The sequence below is a fragment of the Lampris incognitus genome, chromosome 10 (genome assembly GCF_029633865.1).
Source record: "Lampris incognitus isolate fLamInc1 chromosome 10, fLamInc1.hap2, whole genome shotgun sequence".
Lineage (NCBI taxonomy): Eukaryota > Metazoa > Chordata > Actinopteri > Lampriformes > Lampridae > Lampris > Lampris incognitus.
In genome coordinates this window covers 20,372,481-20,396,450 of record NC_079220.1, presented here as the reverse complement: position 1 = coordinate 20,396,450, position 23,970 = coordinate 20,372,481, and the positions used below count along the sequence as shown (strand labels likewise).

At 43.8% G+C, this 23,970-nt stretch overlaps 1 protein-coding gene across 1 annotated transcript in view; it reads left to right on the top strand.

Annotated features, from left to right (window-relative positions):
* jupb (junction plakoglobin b) overlaps nt 1-23,970 on the top strand; it is a 176,823-nt gene that overhangs the window by 101,176 nt on the left and 51,677 nt on the right. The window contains exons 9-10 of the mRNA XM_056287382.1: nt 1,410-1,529; nt 4,281-4,499. Of these exons, the coding sequence (XP_056143357.1) occupies nt 1,410-1,529; nt 4,281-4,499 (339 nt within the window). The remainder of the gene's footprint in view (nt 1-1,409; nt 1,530-4,280; nt 4,500-23,970) is intronic.

Here is a 23,970-nt window from a genome sequence, read left to right as displayed (position 1 = left end):
GTGTAGTCGAAGGACCCTGAGTCGATATTGTACCTGAGCAGAAATGGAACCCACACCGGCCACTGGGTATTGTCCTTCACCTCCACAGTTGGTCTACTGTTGTTCACTTCATTTTTGTTGTGTTCTGATCCAAGCCAGCTCGACTATTGCTGTTTTAGACAATAAATACATCACTCACTAATTTCCCTGTCCTGCCCACTCACTCAGTCTGTGTCTGTCGAACAGTTAATTTGGCTCTAAGCTTTTCATTTTCAGAACATTGTTGTCACCACATGAAAACAGAAAAAAAATCAGAGGGGTTCTGCTGCCAAACGTGTTAAAAAGCCTTTATTCACATATGGCTAGACATGGACAGGAGATCAATACATTTCAGCTCGACAGGAGTCTTCATCGGGGTGTGCCAGAGTCCTCATCATTGTCACCAAAATCAGACATAATTTAAAAGAATTGTATAGTCATATCTACTAACACCTCTCTGTCTTTCTTAAACCTCTGGTAACCCTTTAAATTGCAGGCCATTCATTATGCATAAATAACTGAGTGCCTTACAAGTAAAATAGATGTAATTGAACTATGATGAATGGTAATTGGGGGTCTTCTATATTCAGAGTTTGCTTTCTTGCCATTAAATTGTGTTTTTGAATATAAGATACTTTAAACACTTTATGGGATAATTCACAAATTACAATGTACAAAACACAAGTATTTTGAATTGTTTGTGTCACAGGGATAAATATTAATTACCTGTTTAAGTTGAATATAAGGTGAATATCAAATGTGGTGCTCTTTTTAAAATGGTTATGTTACTCAGCAAGAGTTTCAGTTTTCACCTTATATTCAAATTTAACAGACAATTACTTCCCTGCAACACAAAGGATTCAAACACTTACGTTTGGCAAACTGGTTTGTGAATTCATTCATACAGTATTTGATGTAAATTATATTCAACAGCATATCATAATGACAATGAAGCAAACTAATGATATAGAAAAGCCTATATTCTTCACATATTGCCAAGTATATATGTGTAATCTTAGCTCAATTATATCTATTTTACTCATACTATTATGTGTAGGTATTACTTGGTTATTTCTGTGTAATGGATGACCTGTAATGTGTTACCTCATAAGCAAAAACTAGATAAGCACCCCTGTCTTATCCCTTATTTTTTTACTGGTCTTTAATTCGCAATTTCTACAATGACATTTCAGACTCTGTCTTGCTCGCCATACTCCCCCTCTTCACTTCCTTCTTGTCTTGCTCTTTCGCTTTCTTTTCAATCTCTTCCACTACATGTCTCCTTCAATATTCGGTTCAGTGAGCTCGAATGGCTTGAATATGACATTAAAATTATGACCATAGGGTCTAAATAAAACAGAGTCTCTCTCTCTACCTTTCTCTCTCTCCAGGAGGGGTTAGACGGGTTGCTACAGATCCTGGTGACCCAGCTGGGTTCTGATGATGTAAACATGCTCACCTGCGCCACAGGCATCCTGTCCAACCTCACCTGCAACAACTCACGCAACAAGGTACCGTCCACCTTCTAACACCCTAGGCAGGAGTCTTGGAGCTGGTTACATGATCTGGTGTTGATGTGTGCTAAAGCTGTGCATGATACAGCTGTGTGTTAGTACTCAGCTGCATGCAGAGTTGGCAAAAAAGGGTCCAGGAAGTAAATGTCAGAACTGTGTATATCCTCCACACATGTACTAAATCAGCTGATTTCATTAACTAGGATCGTGTCTCAAATCACATAATATGTATAACATAGTACATATGTATACTATCATCCACCGTACTACTACTGCGTGAGTAAAGAGTATAATGGCTATTTGAACATACTACTTCATCATAGCGCCACACCACATCCTTTCAGCTCTTTGCATGTTAATGACGACACGCTGCGTATAAACTTCTGCTGGTGTGATGACCCATGTTTTTTTTTTACCCCCCCCCCCCTTTTCTCCCCTATTGTATCCGGCCAATTATCCCACTCTTCCGAATTGTCTCGGTTGCTGCTCCACCCCCTCTGTCGAGCCAGGGAGGTTCTGCAGACTACCACATGCCTCCTCTGACACGTGGAGTTGCCAGCCACCTCTTTTCACCTGACAGTGAGGAGTTCGCCAGGAGCACGTAGCGCGTGGGAGGATCACGCTATTCCTCTAAGTTCCCCCTCCCCCTCAAACAGTCGCCCCGACTGACCAGAGGAGGCGCTAGTGTAGCGTTGAGGACACGTACCCGCATCTGGCTTCCTACCGGCAGACACGGCCAAGCCAGAGGTAACATGGGGATCTGAAGCAGTGATCCCTGTGTTGGCAGGCAAACAAGTAGACCGCTACACTACCGGGACTCACCCCCCCCCCACATCTTTTTTAAAACAATAAATAAATAAATAAAAGATGATTCTGACTACATTCTGCTTGGCTTAGTGAAAAGTAATACATACATTTAAACCATTTCACCGTGCTGCCAGTTGGATTTTGTATTGCTGCCATTGTTGGTCGTTGTTATGAAGTATTGCAATGCATTGTGGGATAGTCATGCCGGCAGGTGTCCAGTGTTCACTTACTACAACATTTTTCAGGATGTAGTATGACATCCAGGTATTTTTCACATACTATATGATGCATACTATGATTTCGGACATATACTCATATGCTGTTTTGAAGTACTAAATACAGTGCTAGTATACAGTTTTGGACATGGCCTAGTTTCCCTACCTAGCTGAAGAGTGGTGTTGATGCGAATCATCTGGTGTAGTTCATGGGTGGAGGAAATACACAGTTCAGACTTCAGCTTTCTGGACCATGTTGTGCCACCTCCGAGACTGCATGTCAGCACATGTCAATTTCTTGTTCAAGGTTCTTTCACTTCATGTCTCCCTCTCTTTTAACCTCTGTTTTCACAAATAATCCCCCCCCCTCTCTCTCCCTCCTTTCCCTCTGTCACGTTTTTCTAATTTTTTCTCATCTTTTCTCTCTCTCGCCCCCCCCCTTTATGTTTTTGTCTTGTGTTTAGTCCGTTATTCACAATGACTCTCCCCCTGACTCCCTCGCTCTCCCTGAATCTCTCTATCTCTATTCCAACCTTTTACGTATCATTTCCCCTGCCCCCCCCTCCCCTGCCTGGCTCAGTTGAATTTCTATTCTATAAAAAGTAAGAAAAACAAATAAATATGCTGTGATGTGCTTGTATTTGTATGTGGGCTTGCGTGTGTGTGTGTGTGTGCGCGCACACACTCGAGAATATCTTCAGCATCTTGTTAATGAAAGATCTGGGTAGTAAATGTGCACGCTTTCCCTCTTGCTCTCCCTCTCTCTCTACCTCTCTTGTCTTGTGTGCTACTCTGTTGTGCACTGTTTAATGGGATAATATTCACAAAAGAAATATCAATCATTTTGCGTCAACAGGAGTATTGTTCAGCTCCATGCATTTTGTCTCAGGTATTGATGTATGCTACTCCCCCTTTCTCTCCAGTATCTGTTTGTTTGTCCTCTGCCTCCCCAGCTGGCCTGTCCATAGCTAGTGTTTTATTAGAACAAATGATTGCACACATTATTTTCATCTGGGAGGTTGGGGGTAAGGGGAGTGGGCAAGCAAAGCCATTCTCCATTCTTCTCTTTTATTTACCTTGTTCTATGCTGTTCTCCTTCATCTCTTCCTTATTTCTGTTTTCTTCCATTCTTACATCTTCTATTAACTTCTCCCGCCTTAGGGGCATCCGGGTGATGTGGTGGTCTATTCCTTGCCTACCAACACAGGGATCGCTGGTTCGAATACCCGTGTTACCTCCAGTTTAGTTGGGCAGTGTCCCTACAGACACAATTGGGCGTCTGCTGGGGGGGGGGCCAGATGTGGGTATGTGTCCTAGTCGCTTCCCTAGCACCTCCTCTGGTCAGTTGGGGCGCCTGTTTGTAGGGGAGGGGGAACTGGGGGGAATAGTGTGATCCTCCCATGTGCTATGCCCCCCTGGCGAAACTTCTCACTGTCAGGTGAAAAGAAGCGGCTGGCTACTCCACATGTATCGGAGGAGGCATATGGTAGTCTGCAGCCCTCCCCGGCTCGGCGGAGGGGGTGGAGCAGTGACCAGGTTGGCTCGGAAGAGTGGGGTAATTGGCCAAGTACAATTGGGGAGAAAAAGGGGGAAAAATCTATATTTAAAAAAAAAAACTTCTCCTGCCCTCTCATCTCTGTTCTGCTCTCTTAATTTTTTTTTCCATTTATCTCCAGGTTCCTCACCTTCTGTTCTAACTGCTCTTCCCCCACCCTGCTCCCCCCAGACCCTGGTGACCCAGTATGGGGGTGTTGAGGCGTTGATTCACGCCGTGTTGCGTGCGGGAGAGAAGGAGGACGTGGCAGAGCCGGCCGTCTGCGCCCTACGACACCTCACCTCCCGCCACCAGGACGCGGAACTGGCCCAGAATGCCGTGCGGCTTCACTATGGGATACCTGCCATTGTCAAGCTGCTTGGACAGCCCCACTATTGGCCTGTTGTTAAGGTAAGAGACACTCTGTAAGGTGTTTGTGTCAACCTGTGTGTTATTGTGCAGTTAACACACACACCATAACTAACAAACAAACCAACACTATATGTGTGTGTGTGTGTGTGTGTGTGTGTGTGTGTGTGTGTGTGTGTGTGTGTGTGTGTGTGTGTGTGTGTGTGTGTGTGTGTGTGTGTGCACTTTTCAGGGTTTTCTTTGTGTTTGTCTTTAAACTTGGGTCAAGATAATGTTCCTGACTTTTAAGAAAAGCTTTAAATTATAGCGTGAAATAATCACAACCATCAAAGTAAATCCACAGGCAAATCAGAATTCATGTGAGAAAATTTGAAAGATTTAAGCATCACCGAAGAGCATGACGGCCTCTTATCTCAGAACAACAGATTATAATCATTTTCATCGCGGGAAGGTGCAAGAATGTGGGTCGTTGATTCTGTGCATGTCAAAACTTAATACTAATACTTTAGTACTTCCTACTTGGGTTGGGCATAGAAACTCTCACACAGGATTACCTTCCCACATGCAAACAGTTCATTTGGAAGGAATTCATTCGACGTTTTAAAGTATTTTCCATTTACTCACACACTCTGATAGTGCACACCCACTGCTCGGATGAAAATAAGCGTCACGTAATCCGTCCAGCAGCCTATAGGATGGATAGTATAGTCACAGCCTAAAAACCCTCTCCAGATATCCAGGTTCATGGTCATGTTTTTAATACAATCCACACCCTCTGGTCTCTACATTTACTGGAAATGCACACACACACCCATTTACACTTAAAGACACACAAACACACACATATTTACTTAGCTGAGTACAGGGGACATATGTGTAGTGCAAAACACATAACTGCATAACTACAGTGAAACCAAACTCGGGACACCAGTTTTATCCCCAATTAGACATGCTGCCCCTTATCAACTGGTTTGAGGTCCAAAATGTGTTCCCAAATGTGGGATATGACAGAAACAAATATACACACAAAACATGTTGTCGTACACTCAGTTGCTACTTTATTAGGCACACCTACCTCTTGACACAAATAGCCAATCAGCGGAGCACGTTTACAGAGAATGATGCAACCGCCCCCCCACCAAAAAAAAAACAATCAGTGTGTGGTGGTTTTGTGGGTGAAAACACTTTGTTAATGAGAGGTCAAAGGAGAATAACTTGACTTGTTCAAACTGACAGGAAGGTGATAAATACTTGATGAACCACTCATTACAACAGCAGTGTGCAGAAAGGCATCCCTGAAGGCACAAAGCATCAAACCTTGCGCTATATTGGCTACAGCCACAGAAGACCACACCGGGTTTAATTCCTGACAGCTAGGAACAGGGAGTGGGGCAACATGGAGTACAGGGTCACTGAAACTGCATGATTCATGATGAGAATAACTTTGCTTGGTCTGACGAATCTTGATTTCTGCTGTGACTTGCAGATGGTATGATCAAAATTTGATGCAAACAGAATGAATCCATGAATCCATTTTACCTTGTGTCAACAGTACAGGTTGGTGGTAGAGTAATGGAGGGAATATTTCTGGGCACACATCTGGCCCCTCTGTTGCTGGTTTCTTCCTATTTTTTTTTCTCTGTTAAAGGATTTTTTTTTTCTTTGGGAGTTCCTTATCCGATGTGACGATCTAAGGGCATGATGTTGTATTGCTGTCAAGCCCACTAAGGCAAATTTGTAATTTGTTATAATGGGCTATACAAATAAAATTGACTTGACTTGACTCAACACCAAATGAGCATCATTTGATTGCTGAAGTATACCCGAGCCCTGTTGTTGCACAAGTAAGTACGTAAGTAAGTAAGAGTTTATTTATATAACACCTTTTAAAACAAAGTTACTAAGTGCTGCTGCACAAGACAGAGATACAGAAAAATAAGTAACATACATATACAATTATATATGGAAAAGTATAAGTTTTCCCTCCTCCTTTTGGCTACTCCTTGTTAGGGGTCGCCACAGCGGATCTTCCGTTTCCATCTCTTTCTGTCCTCTGCATCTTCCTCTGTCACATCAGCCACCTGCATGTTCTCCTTCATCACATCCATCAACCTCCTCTTTAGCCTTCCTCTTGTCCTTTTGTGTGGCAGCTCCATATTCAGCATTCTTTTCCCAATATACCCAGCATCTCTCCTCTTTACCTGTCTAAACCATCTCAGTCTCATCTGTCTTGCTTTGTCTCAAAACCTTCCAACCTAAGTTGTCCCTATAATAATAATATCAATAATAATAATAATTAATAAAACTTTTACTTATATAGCACTTTTCTAAAACAATGTTACAAAGTGCTTTACAAAGCAATCAAACCAGACAAGGCAAAAATAAGAATAAGACTAAATAAGAGCAAAAATAAAAACAGTGTTAAGAAATAAAAACAGTATAAATAAATTAAAAAAAAAATCAAACATTTGTAAAAGCTTTCATAAAAAGAAAAGTTTTAAGACGAGATTTAAAAGAAGCTAGAGACTTGGTTTGTCTTAGTTCCATAAGAAGAAAGTTCCATAGTCTGGGGGCTCTAACAGTAAAAGCCCGATCACCCTTTGTGACAAACCCTTTCATCCGATCACCCTTTGTGACCTGGCAATAACAAGCGGGGCTCCATCTAGGGATCTTGATGGTCAAGAATGCGTATACCAGGTCAATAAATTGGAATGTATGTAGAAGCCAGATCATTTAAGGCCTTAAAAGTGAGCAGTAAATTTTTAAAATCAGTTCGAAATATAACAGGGAGCCAGTGTAGGGAGGCAATCACAGGAGTGATATGGTCATGCCTCTTTGTCCCGGTAATGAGCTGAGCAGCGGCATTTTGTACCAACTGCAGACGGTGGACGGAGCCCTTGCTGATACCCGAGGAAAGTGTGTTGCAATAACCAAGCTGAGAATAAATAAAAGCATGTACAATTTTTTGTAGATCAGCAATTGATAAAAATTACCTAATTTTAGAGATTACCTTGAGCTGGAGAAAGCATGACTGAACAACATGTTTAATTTGATTATCAAAACCAAGGTTAGCATCAAATATTACTCAAAGATTCCCAGCCTGCTTAAGACTACTTGACAGACCACCAAGATTAGTACCAAAAGGGCCGATGGAATTTGGGGGACCGAACAGAATGACCTCAGACTTATCATCATTAAATTTAAGAACATGTTGGGACATCCAGGATTTAATGTCAGAGAGGCAAGTTGTGAGATTTGCTAGGCCGCTAGGATCTGTGGGTTTTAGTGTCATGTATAACTGAGTGTCGTCAGCATAAAAATGGTAAAACACATCATGATTTTGAATAACCTGGCCAAGAGGCAGCATGTATATAGAAAACAGAAGGAGGCTAAGAACTGAGGGACACCACAACTCAACTGAGCTATCGAGGGAGTGGAGTTACCCAAAACAACAGAAAAAGTTCTGTTGGAGAGGTAAGAGTGTAATAAATTAATAGCCAAGCTGTTGATGCCTACCCAAGTCTCTAAGCGATATAAGAGGATACTGTGATCAACACAAACACAGCACTTAAGTCTAAAAGAACTAAAATTGAGCTGTCACCTCTGTCTGCAGTCAGCAGTAGGTCATCAGTGACCTTAACTAGAGCTGTCTTGGTACTATGAAGTGCTCTAATACCAGACTGGAAACTGTTAAAAACACTATTAGTGTTCATAAAAGATATCAATTGAGAATAAATGACTCTTTCCAGAACCTTAGCTGAAAAGACAGTTTGTCTGCAGTTACGTAAGGACAGGGGATTCAAATTAGGTTTCTTTAGCAATGGGTGAACAATGGCATGCTTAAATCTGGAAAAGAACCAGAGGCCAGAGAATTATTAAGAATTTGCAGAATAGCAGGGCTAACAGTGGAAAATACCTCCTTTAGCAGCTTAGTGGGGATGATGTCTAAGATGCAGGAAGAGGAGTACATATTAGAGACTACTCTAACACTGAAAGTGTAATTGGTTGAAACTGGGTAAAAGAGACAGAATTAACATGGGGAGTGGAAAGAATGCAATGACCAGTCTGGATTTGGGAGGTGATATTCTCCACCTGATTTACAAAATGAGTGAGACAATTTTCGAACAGCTTAAAATCAGGTTTAAGAAAAGAAGTGGTTGGACCTTTAATAACAGAATCAATTGCTCAAATAGAACTTAAAGACTGTGGTTATTTCTAGATATCAATTCAGAGAAGTAAGCTGATCTCACGTCCTTAACCGCCTTCTGGTAAATCAACATTTGGTTTTAAGGGTGCTATGTGCTAATTCCGATTTGTTGAACTTCCATTGTCATTTAGATTTTGTACAGAGTCTTCTGTATTTGATTTTTGTTTCGTAGTTTTAAACGATGCAATTTGGTCTACCCGCCTGCCGCCCAATATCTGCTGGGATAGGCTCCAGCATCTCCATGACCCTGAGAGCAGGATAAGTGGTTGGGATAATTAATGAATGAATGAATTTGGTCAAGGATGGATAGGCAATGATCATTGAATGAATTTAACAGTGCATCTGGATTGAGAGGGGATATAGAGGGATTAAAGGATGATGAATTAGAAGCATTACAGAATTTAACTGCAGAACCAGCATTGAGAAATGGAGAGCGTTTTAGGATAGTGATTAGGAATAGAGAGCTGTAGTGGAACTTTGAAAATTACAGCTTTATGGTCTGATACAAGCATATCCACCAGATTAAGAAACTCGAGAGAGAAACCAGATGAGAGTACAAGATCTAAAGTGTGACCTTTGGAATGTGTGGCTAATTTACCTGGGGAAGTCTTGTCTGCAATGGTGGGCCCAGGGACCATGGCCCTGCCTGGAGCTGCACCCGAAGAGGAAACACCGAGGGTGGTCTGACAGGACATGGAGGCGGGGCAGGCTAAGCTAACTACTAGCCCATGCAGACTGGCAGTTCCGACAGTCATCCTGGCGTTTGCTCTCTTGGACAGTGATTTTTTTTTTTTTGTAGTTCTTGTAGTTTGGATATGTGTTTTTGTCTTTGTGTTGCATTGCTGTGGGCTGGGGGAAACTATATTTCATTTCATTTCCTGTGCTCAGGTGCATGGAATGAAATGACAAATAAATGTTGCTGATTCCTGATTTAACAGATTGAATGAGGTTAAACGAGTCTATAAGATTTAAGAAATATGAAGTGAGAGAATGGGGAGGGCAACATACATGAATATTAAAATCACCAAGAATAAGCACCCTGTCATGGCATGGCAATAGATAGAATCTTGGAAAACTCAGAAATAAAACTAACTGAATTTGGGGGCTTATAAATTAAGATGCAGAGTAAAGGGGGAGAGCCAGTGATGAAGAAACTTAAAACCTCAACGGAGACAAATTATCAAAAGTAACAAGATGGCACTTATGACCTATATCTTATGAAGAACAGCTAGGCCACCCTCTCTTCCAGAAGGCCTGGGAGTATTAAGATATGCAAAATAAGGGGGCCTAACCTCAATCAGGGGCAGTGTCCCCTAATAATCTGGACTCAGTCCAGATTATTAGAAACTATAAAATCATTAATGATGAAGAATTGTTACCAAGAGATCTCACATTCAAAATGCCAAATTGTTCAGTGTCAAAGCAGTTAAAAGCAACAGGAATACAGCAAGTAGGACGTAAATTGCAGATATTTGCTCCAGATATTAGGTTGTTATTGTTTCTACTATTAGATATGTCATGTGGATGAGAGAGAGGCCCACAGCCTAATAATAGTCTGTATGGGGGAAACTGTCGGTGTGAGGGTTACCGACAGATGAGGCCAGTGGTGGGAGCTAGTGGGTGGATCAATACTGAGGGTTGCCACCATAGGCGGAAATGGCAGTTCTGGGAGGGAAGTGTCAGATGTCAACAGTCAGTCACGTGGAGAAGAATGTATGGTGTGCTGCAGGTTGGTCACTAGTATCCTGCTAGTTCTGGAGAGGGAGAAATGACCCAAAACAGATTAATATTGCCAATAAACCCTATATTGTGAGCTCTACAGGCAGAGATGAGCTATGTGTGGAGGCTGAGGATTCTGCTGAAATGCCCTGCTCCACGGGCCAGTGTCGGAATAGGACCAGAATTAAAAACATACTTTTCATAAGTACTTAAAAAGCTGAAAAGGTCATTAAAATCCTTTTTGGTCAATTCTGACTGCTGATGGGCTGCATCGTTTGTCCCACATGAATGATCACTCGATTGGTGGAGGGCAGGAGTGAGCGCAGCAGCCACGGGAGCATATCCAGGATATCAGGGACCATGGCTCCAGGGAAATTTTGTGTGGCTGTGCTGAGAAAACAGATGTTTCTGATTATAGAATCCCCAATTATTAATGTGGCTGGGGAGAAAAGGGGACAAAGAGATTTCGGCTGTGGGTTCTCATGGCAGGAGAGTGCACGATCCACACTGTGTGTTGAAATCTCCAACTGGGGATAGGGTGTCTGAGCAAGTGAGTGTTGTGATGATGCAGTGACATCAGCTCCGAGAATGGATTTTCCTCCCAGCTCGGGGCAAGGAAGACTTTGAGAGTGTCTAATCACGGCCTCTTTCAGGATATTATGACAGGAAGAGGAGGCCATTATCCGGAATGAGGGCTATTGTTTTAGCTTTACAGTGTGATGGTGAGCCACCTGAAAACTGCTAGCCACTAGTGGGGAAGCTGCAGTGTTGGCAGGCACCATTTTCACAAAGGGGTCTAGATCGGGACACATCAAAACCGCAGGAACCTCAGCTGAGTGGACTGGAGTGTTGTCAGACAGGGTTGTGTAGTGGTTGGAGAGGCTTAGGCAAGGGGGTGATCCCTGTCTGAGCCTCTCTTGCGGCCACAGACCACCACTTCGGCCAAAGATGACTAGTGGTTAGATGTCGAGCAGGAAGAAAGTTGTGGTCAAGTGGAGGGGTCCCACAGGACTGTGTCCTGGATGGTTGCACTGAGAGAGGCAATCCATTTGAACTGCCCAGAAGCTACGTCCATGAAGGAGGTCAAAAGGAAGTCTTTCATATGGAGTTCTTCAGAAAGCCCTCAAACATTCACTTCAATGTCAGTGATCTTTCTGTTTGCTTTCTTCTTGAGTAGCACACGGTCCTAATAGGGCAACTTTGGCATAATTGTTGTATTTAATGTTATTTTTTTGCTTAATGGCTGGGAGAGCTAGCGTTGGATCGGCTGGGAGAGTTTGGTCTGCCGCATCCGGTGGGCCCAAGGACCATGGCCTTGCCTGGAGCTGCGCCTGAAAAGGAAGCACTGAGGGTGGGTGGTCTGATGGGATGTGAAAGCAGGGCAGGCTAAGCTAACTGCTAGCCCCTACAGACTGGCAATTCCGATAACATTGAGGGCGGTCTGGCGGCGGCCTCACCTAGAGTTGACTGTGTTTTAGTGTCGTCAGGTGGAGTGCAAGGTGTGTCGAAGGTGTGTGGGTGGGAGAGCTGGCGTTGGATCAGCTGAAGGGGCCTTGTCTGCTGTGTCCGGTGGGCCCAGGGACCACGGCCCTGCCTGGAGCTAGACCTGAAGAGGAAGCACCGAGGGCAGGCGGTGCGCCCTCAAAAGCAGGGCAGGCTAAGCTAACTGCTAGCCCATGCAGACCAGCAGTTCCGACAGTCATCCTGGCTGGCGTTCACTCTCTGGACAGTGATTTTTTGGACTGTGTTGCACTGAGTGGACTGTGTTGTTATCTGTTTGTGTGTTGTTGTTGTTTTTACTTTGTTTTCTCTGTTTTTGCATGTTTTTGGTTGTGTCGTTTTTGGAAGTTTTGGATGCGTGTTTTTTATCTTTTAGTTGCACTGCTGTGGGCTGGGTGAAACAAAATTTTGTTTCTTTTGTGTACGCAAGTACATGAAAGAAATGACAATAAGTTGTTCCTGATTCCTGATTTAGCTTAGCCACAGGCTAGAAACAAGCCACATACAGCCCCAGCACAACAGAATTGGAGGCTTCGGTATGATCAAGTCAGTGCAGGAGTCGATGATCAAATAAAATCCCTAAAATAATAATGGCGGCAAACCATAAAATCAATCAAAATAATCCAATGGTTCCAAGGAGTTGTTTAAAGGTTATTAGTTAGTAAAAAGTTATTAGTTATTAAAAGTTATTAAAAGCAAGCAGAGCCACAGACACACAAACCATCAGCAGGGGATCAGAACCGGAAACATGTGATAGAAGTCATGCTGGGATAGTCCATGGGGTAGTCCATATTCTCATTCCTAATCCTGTCAATCTTCATCACTCCCAACTAAAATTTTACCATCTTCAACTCTGTGAACTCCAGTTCCGAGTCCTGTGTTTTCATCATTGCTACTATCTCCAGACCATACAACATAGCACATAAGGTTGAATCAGTTCATCTGGACACAACGATTGAGTCCAGATGAGCTGATTCAACTTTCTGTGATTTTCTACCTGGATTATTGAGCATGCATAAAGACATACAACATAGCTGGTCTTACTACCATCTTGTAAACCTTCCCTTTCACTCTTGCTGGTACACTTCTGTTGCAAATCACTCCTGACCCTCTTCTGCACCTACTCCAACCTGCCTACACTCTCTTCTTCACCTCTCTTCTGCACTCCATGTTACTTTGAACAGGTGACCCCAAGTATTTAAACTCATCCACCTTTGTCATCTCTACTCCTTGCAGCATCCTCACCATTCTGATGTCCTCCGTCTGGTTCATGCATATGTATTCTGTCTTGTTCCTACTGACTTTCATTCCTCTTCTGTCCAGTGCATACCTCTACCTCTCCAGGCTCTCTTCAATGTCATCCACAAACATCATAGTCCACGGAGACTTCTGCCTGATCTCGTTCGTCAACCTGGCCATCACTATTGCAAACAAGAAAAGGCTCAGAGCTCATCTTTGATGTAATCCCACCTCCACCTTGAACCCATCCATCACTCTTACTGCACACCTCACCACTGTCACACTGCCCTCATACATATCCTGCACCACTCTTAAATCCCCATATAATACCACACCTCTTCTCTTGGCACCCTGTTATATGTCTTTTCTATATCCACGAAGACGCAATGTAAATCCTTCTGGCCTTCTCTATAGTTCTCCATCAAAATTCTCAAAGCAAACATTGCATCTGTAGTGCGCTTTCCTGGCATGAAACCATACTGCTGCTTGCTAATCATCACCTCTTCTCTTAACTTAGCTTCCACTCTTTCCCATATCTTCATGTTGTGGCTGATCAACTTTGTATCTCTGTAGTTACTACTGCTCTGCACATCACCATTATACTTGAAAATTGGTACCAGTACACTTCCTCTCCACTCCTCAGGCATCCTTTCACTTTCCAAGAACATGTTAAACAATCTAGTTAAAAACTCCAATGCCATCTCTCCTAAACATCTCCGTGCCTCCACAGGTATGTCATCTGGACCAACCGCCTTTCCACTCTCCATCCTCTTCATAGCTGCCCTCACTTACTCCTTGCTAATCCATCGCACTTCCTGATTCACTATCCCCACATCATCCAACCTTTTCTCTCTCATTTTCTTCATTCATCAGCCCTCCAAAGTACTCCTTCCACCTCCCCAACACACTCAATTCACTTGTCAGCACATTTCCATCTCTATTCTTCATCACCCTAACCTGCTGCACATCTTTCCCAGCTCACTACCTCTGTCTAGCCAATCGGTACAAGTCCTTTTCTCCTACCTTAGTACCCAAACTCTCATATAACTCGTCATATGCCTTTTCCTTTGCCACCTCTCTCTTCACCTTGTACTCCTGTCTACTTTCTTCATCTCTCTGACTACCCCACTTCTTTTTTCACCAACCTCTTCCTCTGTATGCCTTCCTGTACTTCCTAATTCCACCACCAACTCTCCTTGTCTTCCTCTATCCAGATTACACACCAAGTACCTTCTTAGCTGTCTCCCTCACTATTTCTGCAGTGGTTGCCCAGCCATCCGGTAACTCTTCACTACCACCCAGTGTCTGTCTTAACTCCTCCCTGAACTCCTCCCAACAGTCTTCCTTCTTCAACTTCCACCATTTGATCCTTGGCTCTGCCTTCACTTTCTTCCTCTTCTCATCTCCAAAGTCATCCTACAGACCACCAGCCGATGCTGCCTAGCTATGTTCTCCCCTGTCACCACCTTGCAGTTTCCAATCTCTTTCAGTTGCACTTCTTGCTTAAGATATAGTCTGCCTGTATGCACCTTCCTCCCCTTGTATACGTCACCCTGTATTCCTCCCTCTTCTTGAAATTGTATTCACCACTTGTATGTATTCACCACAGCCATTTCCATCCTTTTGTAAAATCCACCACCCTTCTGGCCTTCCACATTCCTCTCCTTGACGCCATACCTATCACCTCCTTATAATCTCCATTCCCTTCACCAACATGCTCACTGAAGTTCGCTCCAATCAGCACTCTCTTCTCCTTGGGTACACTCTCAACCACTTAATGCAGCTCACTCCAGAATTCTTCTTTCTCTTCCATTTCACACCCATCTTGTGGGACATATATGCTTACAACATTAATCATCACACCTTCGATTTCCACTCTGTCCGACACCCTCTTCACCTCCAACACACTTTTGACATACTCTTCCTTCAGGATTACTCCTACCTTATTTCTCCTTCCATCCACACCATGTTTGAACCCACCTCCGATACTCCTGACCTTACTCCTGCTCCACCTGTCTCTTGCATACACAATATATCTACCTTCCTTCTATCCATCATATCAGCCATCTCTTTCCCTTTACCAGTCGTAGTGCCATTAATCAAGTTCTGACTCGTACCGCCACACTTCCTTTCCTCCTCTCCTGCTGCCTCTGGACATGCCTTACCTTACTCCTTCTCCTTCACCCAACAGTAGTATAAAATATAGGAAAATATAAATTGCAGCACCTTTATAGGGAAGGCTGGTCAGTAGAGATGGGTTTTGAAAATATATTTAAAGCCGTTTACAGGCTAAACTGATCTAACAGAGGAAGGCGGGAGACTGTTTCAGAAGGACAGGGCCCTGACAGCAAAAGCACAATCACCCTTGGATTTGTGGCGGGAGCAGGGTATAAATAAGAGACCCTGGTCGGAAGATCTAAATGGCCTAGAAGTGGATGCAAAATTTGGAAATGTATAAAGGGGCAAGACCATGTAGGGCCTTGTATGTGATAAGCAGTACCTTGAAATCTATTCTATACTTTTCAGGGAGCCAATGAAGGGATGTGAGGATTGGTGAGATGTAGGATCTATGGTTGGTTTGGGTTAGCAGCCTGGCTGCAGCTTTTTGCACAAGTTGCAGGTGGGTCAGGACTGCTTGGTTGAGACAGGAGAAAGGAGCATTGCAGTAGTCAAGGCATGAAAAAATTAGGGTATGAATTAATAATTCTAAATTGCTGGTTGATTGCATTGGACAGGAAGAAATGGAAATGTATGATTGCTGTGGCGACCCCTAATGGGAGCAGCTGAAAGTAGTAGTAGTAGTAGTAGTAGTAGTAGCAGTAGTTGTCTGGTTGATTGGATTGATTTGATTTTTGCGGCGTTCCGGAGTTGGGAAAAAAAAAGGTTTCCACAGGCAATGGGGGCGGTTTGGCTGGAAGGGGTGACTGTTGTTCGGAGTTGGACTTTCTCTCTGTTGTAGGAGGAGGGAGGAGAAGGTGCATTGCCACGCCAACATAGAGGGAAAGGGGGAGGGGTTGCAGAAGAGGAGTGCATCATGCCAGTAGAGGCGGAGGTGGCTGTGGAAGAAGGGGAGGAGGTGCAGGGAGAGGAGGCGAAGTTTGGGAGTGGGGGGCACTGGAAGTGGGCTGTCTCCATGGTCAATGAGGCCTGAAGGAAGGGGCTGTCTGTGTCGTGGTGGTGATGGCTGAGTGTGCGAGGAGCAGCTGCAGGTGTGGATGAATAGGGACCAATGGAATCATCTAGAAGAGACATGTTAACTTTAGTGAGGCATTCATAACATCTGCTTGCTCCATGACCATCACTCAGCAAGCTACCCCCCCCCCCCCCCGCCCACTGGCCGCAGTTTGAGAACACTTCTTTGGAACAGCCCTCCAATTGGCTGCCAGTGGCTCCTGTTGCTCCTGTCTCACCTCAATTAGGCTCTGAGAACCACAACCAATGGACAGGTCAGACCAACAGTTGTACTGTAAGTGGCATAGTAATACCATGCTACACAAGCTCTATGACTACTTAGTAACGCTAATGCATTAATGTTTAGTAATAGAAAGATGAATTCTGTGACATTGCAAGTTTCTAATATTCTAATATTGTGTATCGAATGAGATGAAATGAGATGAAAGTAGATTCAGTAAGATGGGACAGTAAAATATAATGATTTTTACGGTCTCATGCAAGTCCTCGGATATCAAAGGAAAGCACAACATATGTAACAAACAGTTGTCAAACATAATTTCACAGTAATGCACATTACAAAACTAATAGGAATGCAAAATTATTTGTGAAGACCCCCCCCAAAAAAAGACAGCCACTGAGTGTATTTTGATGGCAATGTCAAATATGAAACTACCTTGTTTTTTTTTTTGTTTTTTTTTTAATCATTTACCTTGTCTAGTGTTGCTCGTCTGACAGTCACTAAACGGAATTTTGTTGTGTGCGCACAATGACAGTAAAGTATCTTATCTTTTGGTATTGTCATAATTGTATATTATTTTACTTATTTTGACTTTCTTTTTGAACCATATTTCCAGTGGCCCTTTTAAAGCTTTGACAGTATTGTATCGAACAGTAATGCCAATAAAATGAATTGAGCTAACCTCAGTTGTGAGAAGGAGGGTGGGTAACATAAGGGGTGAGAGGAGAGAGAGAGAGAGAGAGAGAGAGAGAGAGAGAGAGAGAGAGAGAGAGAGAGAGAGAGAGAGAGAGAGAGAGAGAGAGAGAGAGAGAGAGAGAGAGAGAGAGAGAGAGAGAGAAGGAAAGATGGAGAAGGGGAGAGAGATAAAGTAAGAAAGAGGAAGCAAAATGGACAGGGAGAGAAATACGGGGCAGGGAGGGAGAGAGAAATACTGAGAAAGAAGGAGTGTAGTCTGTGATTGCAGCACTGGATTCTACTCAGTTCTGAGGCAAAACAGCAACAGCACTCATCCCCACACAGACAAAACCACACGCTGAGGGACAGACACACATAGAAAGTTTAAACCCTTATGAACATCACATTGTGCTTCCTTAAAAAGACATGCAGAACACACACACACACACACACATCACAATAAAACGCTCCCATGATCCTTCACTCCCAAAACACTTCAGCTGTGACAATACCCGTTGTTTTACTGGGTCCCAGGAGAAAAAAAAGAGTGAGTGAGTGAGTGAGAGAGAGAGAGAGAGAGAGAGAGAGAGAGAGAGAGAGAGAGAGAGATAACAGAAAGATGATTTGACGAAAAGAGAGTTGAAGCAATGAAAAGGGTGGGAGAGAAAGCAAGCAGGAAAGAGAGATAGAGACAAAGAGAGACAAAGAGGAGAGCTTGTGTGTGTGTGTGTGTGTGTGTGTGTGTGTGTGTGTGTGTGTGTGTGTGTTTGTGTGTGTGTGTGTGTGTGTGTGTGTTTGTGTCTGCTGATCCAGAATTATGAGCAACATCTCTTGCACTCTTTCCCCTGTTAGCCTCGGTTCTGAGATTAATTTGCTTTTGCTTTTTTTTTTTGTTGCCTTCATGTACAAAATAAACCCAACTTTAAGCAGTAAACAAACGAGTAATCCCGGTATTTTATCAGTTGCTGATTGGTTGATTCGAGTGATCAAGATGGGTTCAAATGTCAAGCTGTTACCTGGTGCTTGATAAATTTGGGTCAGGACCAAGTTTGAGCCATTTGGTTTGTGCACACTGTAAGAAACAATACATTTTACCTTATCGCCACATGGGCTGTAAAGGCACAGCGGCAAAGACTAGACTCAGACAGTGAACCTTTTGTTTACATATGTATTCAAAGAAAAACTGTTTCATGTGACAAGTTTCAAGGGTTTATCCTTTTTTATTCTGAAGATGAACCAATTTTGGCTCTCAGTGCACACATTTTTTGTTAACAGCTAGATAAATACTAAACAGTTTTCACCCCTTTATGGGGCTTCCCTTCACTCTGGTGGTGGGAGATTAGCTGGTGATGACCAGATGGTTGTCGGTTCCACTCCAACAGTCAGCTGGCTAATCGTGGCACGTCAAATAAAGTGAGGAGTAGCAGCTTGCTCTATCTCAACAACCACTGAAATACAACCCCCACCCCAGCCGCTCCAGTTCCACCAGTAGCAGACTGTGATTGTGCTGTCATCTGTAATTATGTGCAAGTGTGAGTTTGAAACTGAGCGAGGAGGGAAAAGTCAAGTCAAGTCAGTTTTATTTGTATAGCCCAGTATCACAAATTACAAATTTGCCTCAGGTGGCTTTACAGCAACACAACATCCTGTTCTTAGACCCTCACATCAGATAAATCAGAATCAGAATACTGTATTCATCCCTGAGTGGGAATTGGGCAAGGAACAACTCCCTAAAGGAGAGCAACAGAGGGGGGGCTCTCTCTCCCAACACAGACAACTTGCAATGGATGTTGTGTTTACACAATTTACAGAATACAACATTGAAAGAGGATAACAGAATTATAACGGACTTATAAAATACATGAAGAATATGATAAACAGGATGCCAAGCAGTGTCCAGACGCCGCCGGAACAGTCCAGGACCCGAGCCATGCAACCAGCATCTCCATGTAAAAAAAAAAACAAACAAAAAAACATTAGTCGCACATCTGAGTGAGAGAAGGATATAATATTGGAAGATGTGTGGTGTGGGAAGATGGCGGCGTGAACTTACGTTTGCAGCGGCTTCACCCAGTATCGACTTGCAGTGTCTTTGTCCATGTCTACGTCTGTGTTGAATTTTGTGTCATTGTGTGAAGTTTTTATTTTGATCTTCGATTATTTTTTATTTTTTTAATGGCTGGGAGAGCTGGTGTGGGATTGGCTGAGAGAGCTTGGTCTGCTGTGTCCTGTGGGCCCAAGGACCATGGCCCTAATTGGAGCTGTGCCCGAGAGGGAACACCAAGGCGGTCTGGCGGCGGCCTCGCCTAGCGTCGACTGTGCAGCGTTTTTGTCTGCGTCTGCATTTGTGTCGTCGTGTGGAGTGCGGGGAGGTGTGTCGAGGGTGTCTGGCTGGGAGAGCTGGCGTTAGATCGGCTGAGGGAGCCTGGTCTGCTGCGTTCGGTGGGCCCAAGGACCACGGCCCTGCCTGGAGCTGTGCTTGAACAGGAAGCACCGAGGGTAGTCTGACAGGACGCGGAAGCAGGGCAGGCTAAGCTAACTGCTAACCCATGCAGACCGGCAGTTCTGACAGTAATCCAGGCTGGCGTTCGTTCTCTGGACAGTGGAATTTTTGGGTTGTGTTGCACTGAATGGACTGTGTTGTTAACTGTTAATGTTTTTTTTTGTTTTTTTGTTTTTTTTGGTTCTCTCTGTTTTTGTATGGTTTTGGTGGCGTCGTTTTTGGAAATTTCAGATGTGTTTTTATCGTTTGTGTTGCACTGCTGTGGGCTGGGTGAAACGAAATGTCATTTCTTTTGTGTACGCAAGTGCATGATAGAAAGAACAATAAATTGTTCCTGATTCCTGCTAACAAAATTATATGGATTTATAAGATATATAAAATGTGATGAGGGGGATGCTCAGTTAACTTCCCATGTATGAGTTTGGATGGTATCTTAACCTCCGTTGTTCAACAACAAGTAAACAATGCAAGCAAGATAACCTCAAACAGAAAGGTGTCAATCGTGAGGTAATGAGTGCGGACAATGTTTTTTTTTTGTGGGGTGTCAAAACAACAACAAAAACAAACACTAGGCCTATGTATCTGAATGCATAAATCTTGGGTGAGTGTGTGTGTTTGTTCATTTGCTTTTTTTCCACTCAGTTCCACTCAGCACCACCAGCTGACATTTAATAGTCCTATCATGCTTGGGGAAAACAGAAGCATTACACACAGCACCTTGAGAGTAAGATTAAAAATCCCCATTTGACAGCGTTTTAGCCCGGCGTAGGCAGCTGGTGGTTCGAATCAGAATCCTAATTTTCCAGTTGAAAAAGCATTAAGAAAAAATGTTAAATCAGGTTTCTCCACAGTCAATCAGGGATCCATCCGCGACTCTCGCAGTTCCTGCTCAGCCGTGGAGAGAAAAGGCTTCGCACGCACGTCAGCGTAAATGATGAATGAAGTGCGTCAGAGTAAATAAAGTAAACATTAGCGTGGAAGAAACAAGTGGATATAAATGGTCTCTCTGTGCAGTTCCCATCCTTTTGAATGTCCAGCCGACACACAAACACAGAAAATGGCAGACAGCAGTTTAGGGCGACGCTCCAGAAAGAAAACCCAGAGACTCTGTTCAGAGACTGCTACCACAGCGAAGGCCAGATGGTGACAACTCATCTGCTCTCTTACACTCGCAACACAAATGCATGGCATGCAGCTTTCTGTAAACATTTTGAATATAGCACCAAAAAAGGGATCTAGGGCAGCACGGTGGTGCATTGGTTGGCACGGACGCCTCGCAGCGGGAGGGTCCTGGGTTCGAGCCCCGGGGTGGTCCAGACGGTCATCCCGGGTCATCCTCTGTGTGGAGTTTGCATGTTCTTCCCGTCTGCGTGGGTTTCCTCCAGGTGCTCTGGTTTCCTCCCACAGTCCAAAGATGTGTAGGTCAGGTGACTCGGCCATACTAACTTGTTCCTAGGTGTCAATGTGTGTGTGTGTGTGTGTGTGTGTGTGTGTGTGTGTGTGTGTGTGTGTGTGTGTGTGTGTGTGTGTGTGTGTGTGTGTGTGTGTGTGTGTGTGTGTGTGTGAGTGAGTGAGAGAGAGAGTCGGCCCTGTGACTGACTGGCGGCCTGTCTAAGGTTTCTCCCCGCCTGTCGCCCAATGACTGCTGGGATAGGCTCCAGCATGCCCACGACCCTGAGTAAGGATAAGCGGTTTGGATAATGGATGGCTAGAGTGCAGCCCAGGGAGAGGGTTATGAAAGAACAGTCGCCACTGTGACCGTTCAGTCTCTTTGTGATGGGCAGAGCATCAGAGAAAACTGTGTCATAAACACTCTGTTATGTTTTGTTAAGAATAAAACACTAAGGGGAAGGGATAACAGCATGGTGATGAAAGTTGACTTTGATAAAACAGATGACTAATGAAATACAAGAAACGGGAAAAACATGACAAAGCCCCCAAAAAACAACAATACACAAACGGTGAAATTGAGATGCCAGGCAAACGCACAACTGATAAGAGAATCTAATTATAACAGAATAAAGAGGGGGGGGATTAAACAATAACAGCAATATGTATCAAACGACAAGTGGCACGCCTGTGGGGTGGGAGGCCGGTCACATGCGGTGCAAAACAAATTACAGCACTTTGACATTTCACAGAAATAAGTGTTGCATTCTGGAAAAAAACATGTTGAGTCTTCTTCCTGGATGGTAATCATGTTTGCTGATAAGAAGGTGTTACAATTAAAAAAACGATGTTGCAAACAAATAGGGATGTCAATGCAGGCACACACAAACACACACACACACAAATGCAAGACATATACTAAAAAATACATTGACACATTTAAACACACACCCAGGGGCTTCCACTGATTCAGTGGATGGCATCTGTAGGTCTGCGTGTGTGTGTGTGTGTGTGTGTGTGTGTGTGTGTGTGTGTGTGTGTGTGTGTGTGTGTGTGTGTGTCTGACATGGGCCTCTGTGATTTTTTTCACTCATATTTACACACATAAACTCACACACCCACGCAGTGGCATGGCAAACTATCTTACTTGATATCTCTGTTGTGCACATACACACTGTCTCACACACACACACACACACATGCACACGCACGTTCTCTGCAGCAGAGCCCTGCCATTCCAGCCAGATTACATTTAATGAAGCCAGTATTGGTGTCTAACGATGGGAATCAAGGATAGAGAACATGACTTTCTATAGGAGTGTTATAAAGAACTGAGTGGAGAGAGCGAGGGAGGAAGTGTGACAGAGAGAGAGAGAGAGGACTTTTTATAGATGGACTTGACAGCTCAACAAAGAGAGAGAGGGAAAGAGGGGACTTTATATAGGACTTGACAGAGCTCAACAAAGGGAGAGAGAGAATAATTTTATATTGAAGAACTGACTTGGAGCTCACTGAAGAGCAGGAGATACAGGGAGACAGGGGGATAATGTGTATTTCTGAGTCAGCTGAGAAGAGAGAAGGGATAAGAATGAGAGAGAGAGAGAGAGAGAGAGAGAGAGAGAGAGAGAGAGAGAGAGAGAGAGAGGAGGACCTCGCAGAAAAGGAACTTACAGAGCTCACAATAAGAGCAGGGAGAGAAAGAGATGAAGACTTGCATTTCAGAACATACAGAGAACAGGGTAAAGGGATATGAGAGAGAGAGAAAAGCTTAGATGGTGTGAATTGCGCAGTGCCATGCCATTGTTCCGACTGCCCATTCCCAAACACCAATAGTCTGAAAAATGTCTGATTGGACCGGAGGACCGTTGCTCCGGAAATGCACACTCTCCCTGCAGCTGTTAGTTCAGTTCAGTGACTGATTGTATTGAACTCCCTGTTTCCCCGTCGAGATCTGTTTCCCTCTAGCCAGAGTTCAATATAACCCCGGGACACTTGATTAACCTTAACCTAACCCGAACCTCAACCTAACCTAACCTAACCTCAACCTAATGGTTGGGCTAACCTAATTGTGATTGATAGCTAACCTGTTTCCTGAGGGGAAAACAGAGCTCGGTGGGGAAACAGAGTTCAATACAACACTGGCAGTTTGCAAGTTGCTTCTAGTCTCATTGCAAATCCTTGATCTGAGCTGGCCAGAGAAAAATACAAGTTGATATTTCTGGTGAAGCAAAGATGAAATTCACTATCTGCTTTTAGCTTTACACATCCTATTCATGCGAATTTGTAGCAAATGGTATCTTCACGTTTGCACGTAAAAAGGAACACCAAGATATTAAGGGCAAAAGACTGCAGGGAGAGGGTATATTTTCGGACCAGTGGGCCTTCGGAGCAGTAGGCTTTTGTTTTCGGCATAACGGGCTGCTGGACAAATGGGCTTTCGGTCCAATGGGACATTTTTCGGACTATTGGGGTATGGGAATAATGGACCGTCGGAACAATGGGCAGTCCCCGATTTGCACAGGAGCTTTAGAGAACCAACTGGAGAGATAGATAGAGGGAGAAGGGAGATAGAGGAATGGGGGAAGAAGGGTGAAGCCAAGGTCGATGCATGTGGGAAGACTTCAGACTACTGGAGTATTACATGGATGGATGGATGGATGGATGATGAATGAATGAATGAACGAATGAATGAATGTCGCTTCTTATAGGGGCATTACATAGCTGAATAGAGAGAGGATTGATTGGTGTAGAGAGGGCGAGCGAGAGAGAGAGAGATGAGTGTAAAGAAGTTTCATCCACTAGTGGGTTTTGAATGCCGTCACTGAAATTCATTGCGATATTGTTGTGCTGTCCATGTCCTTCCCCTCTG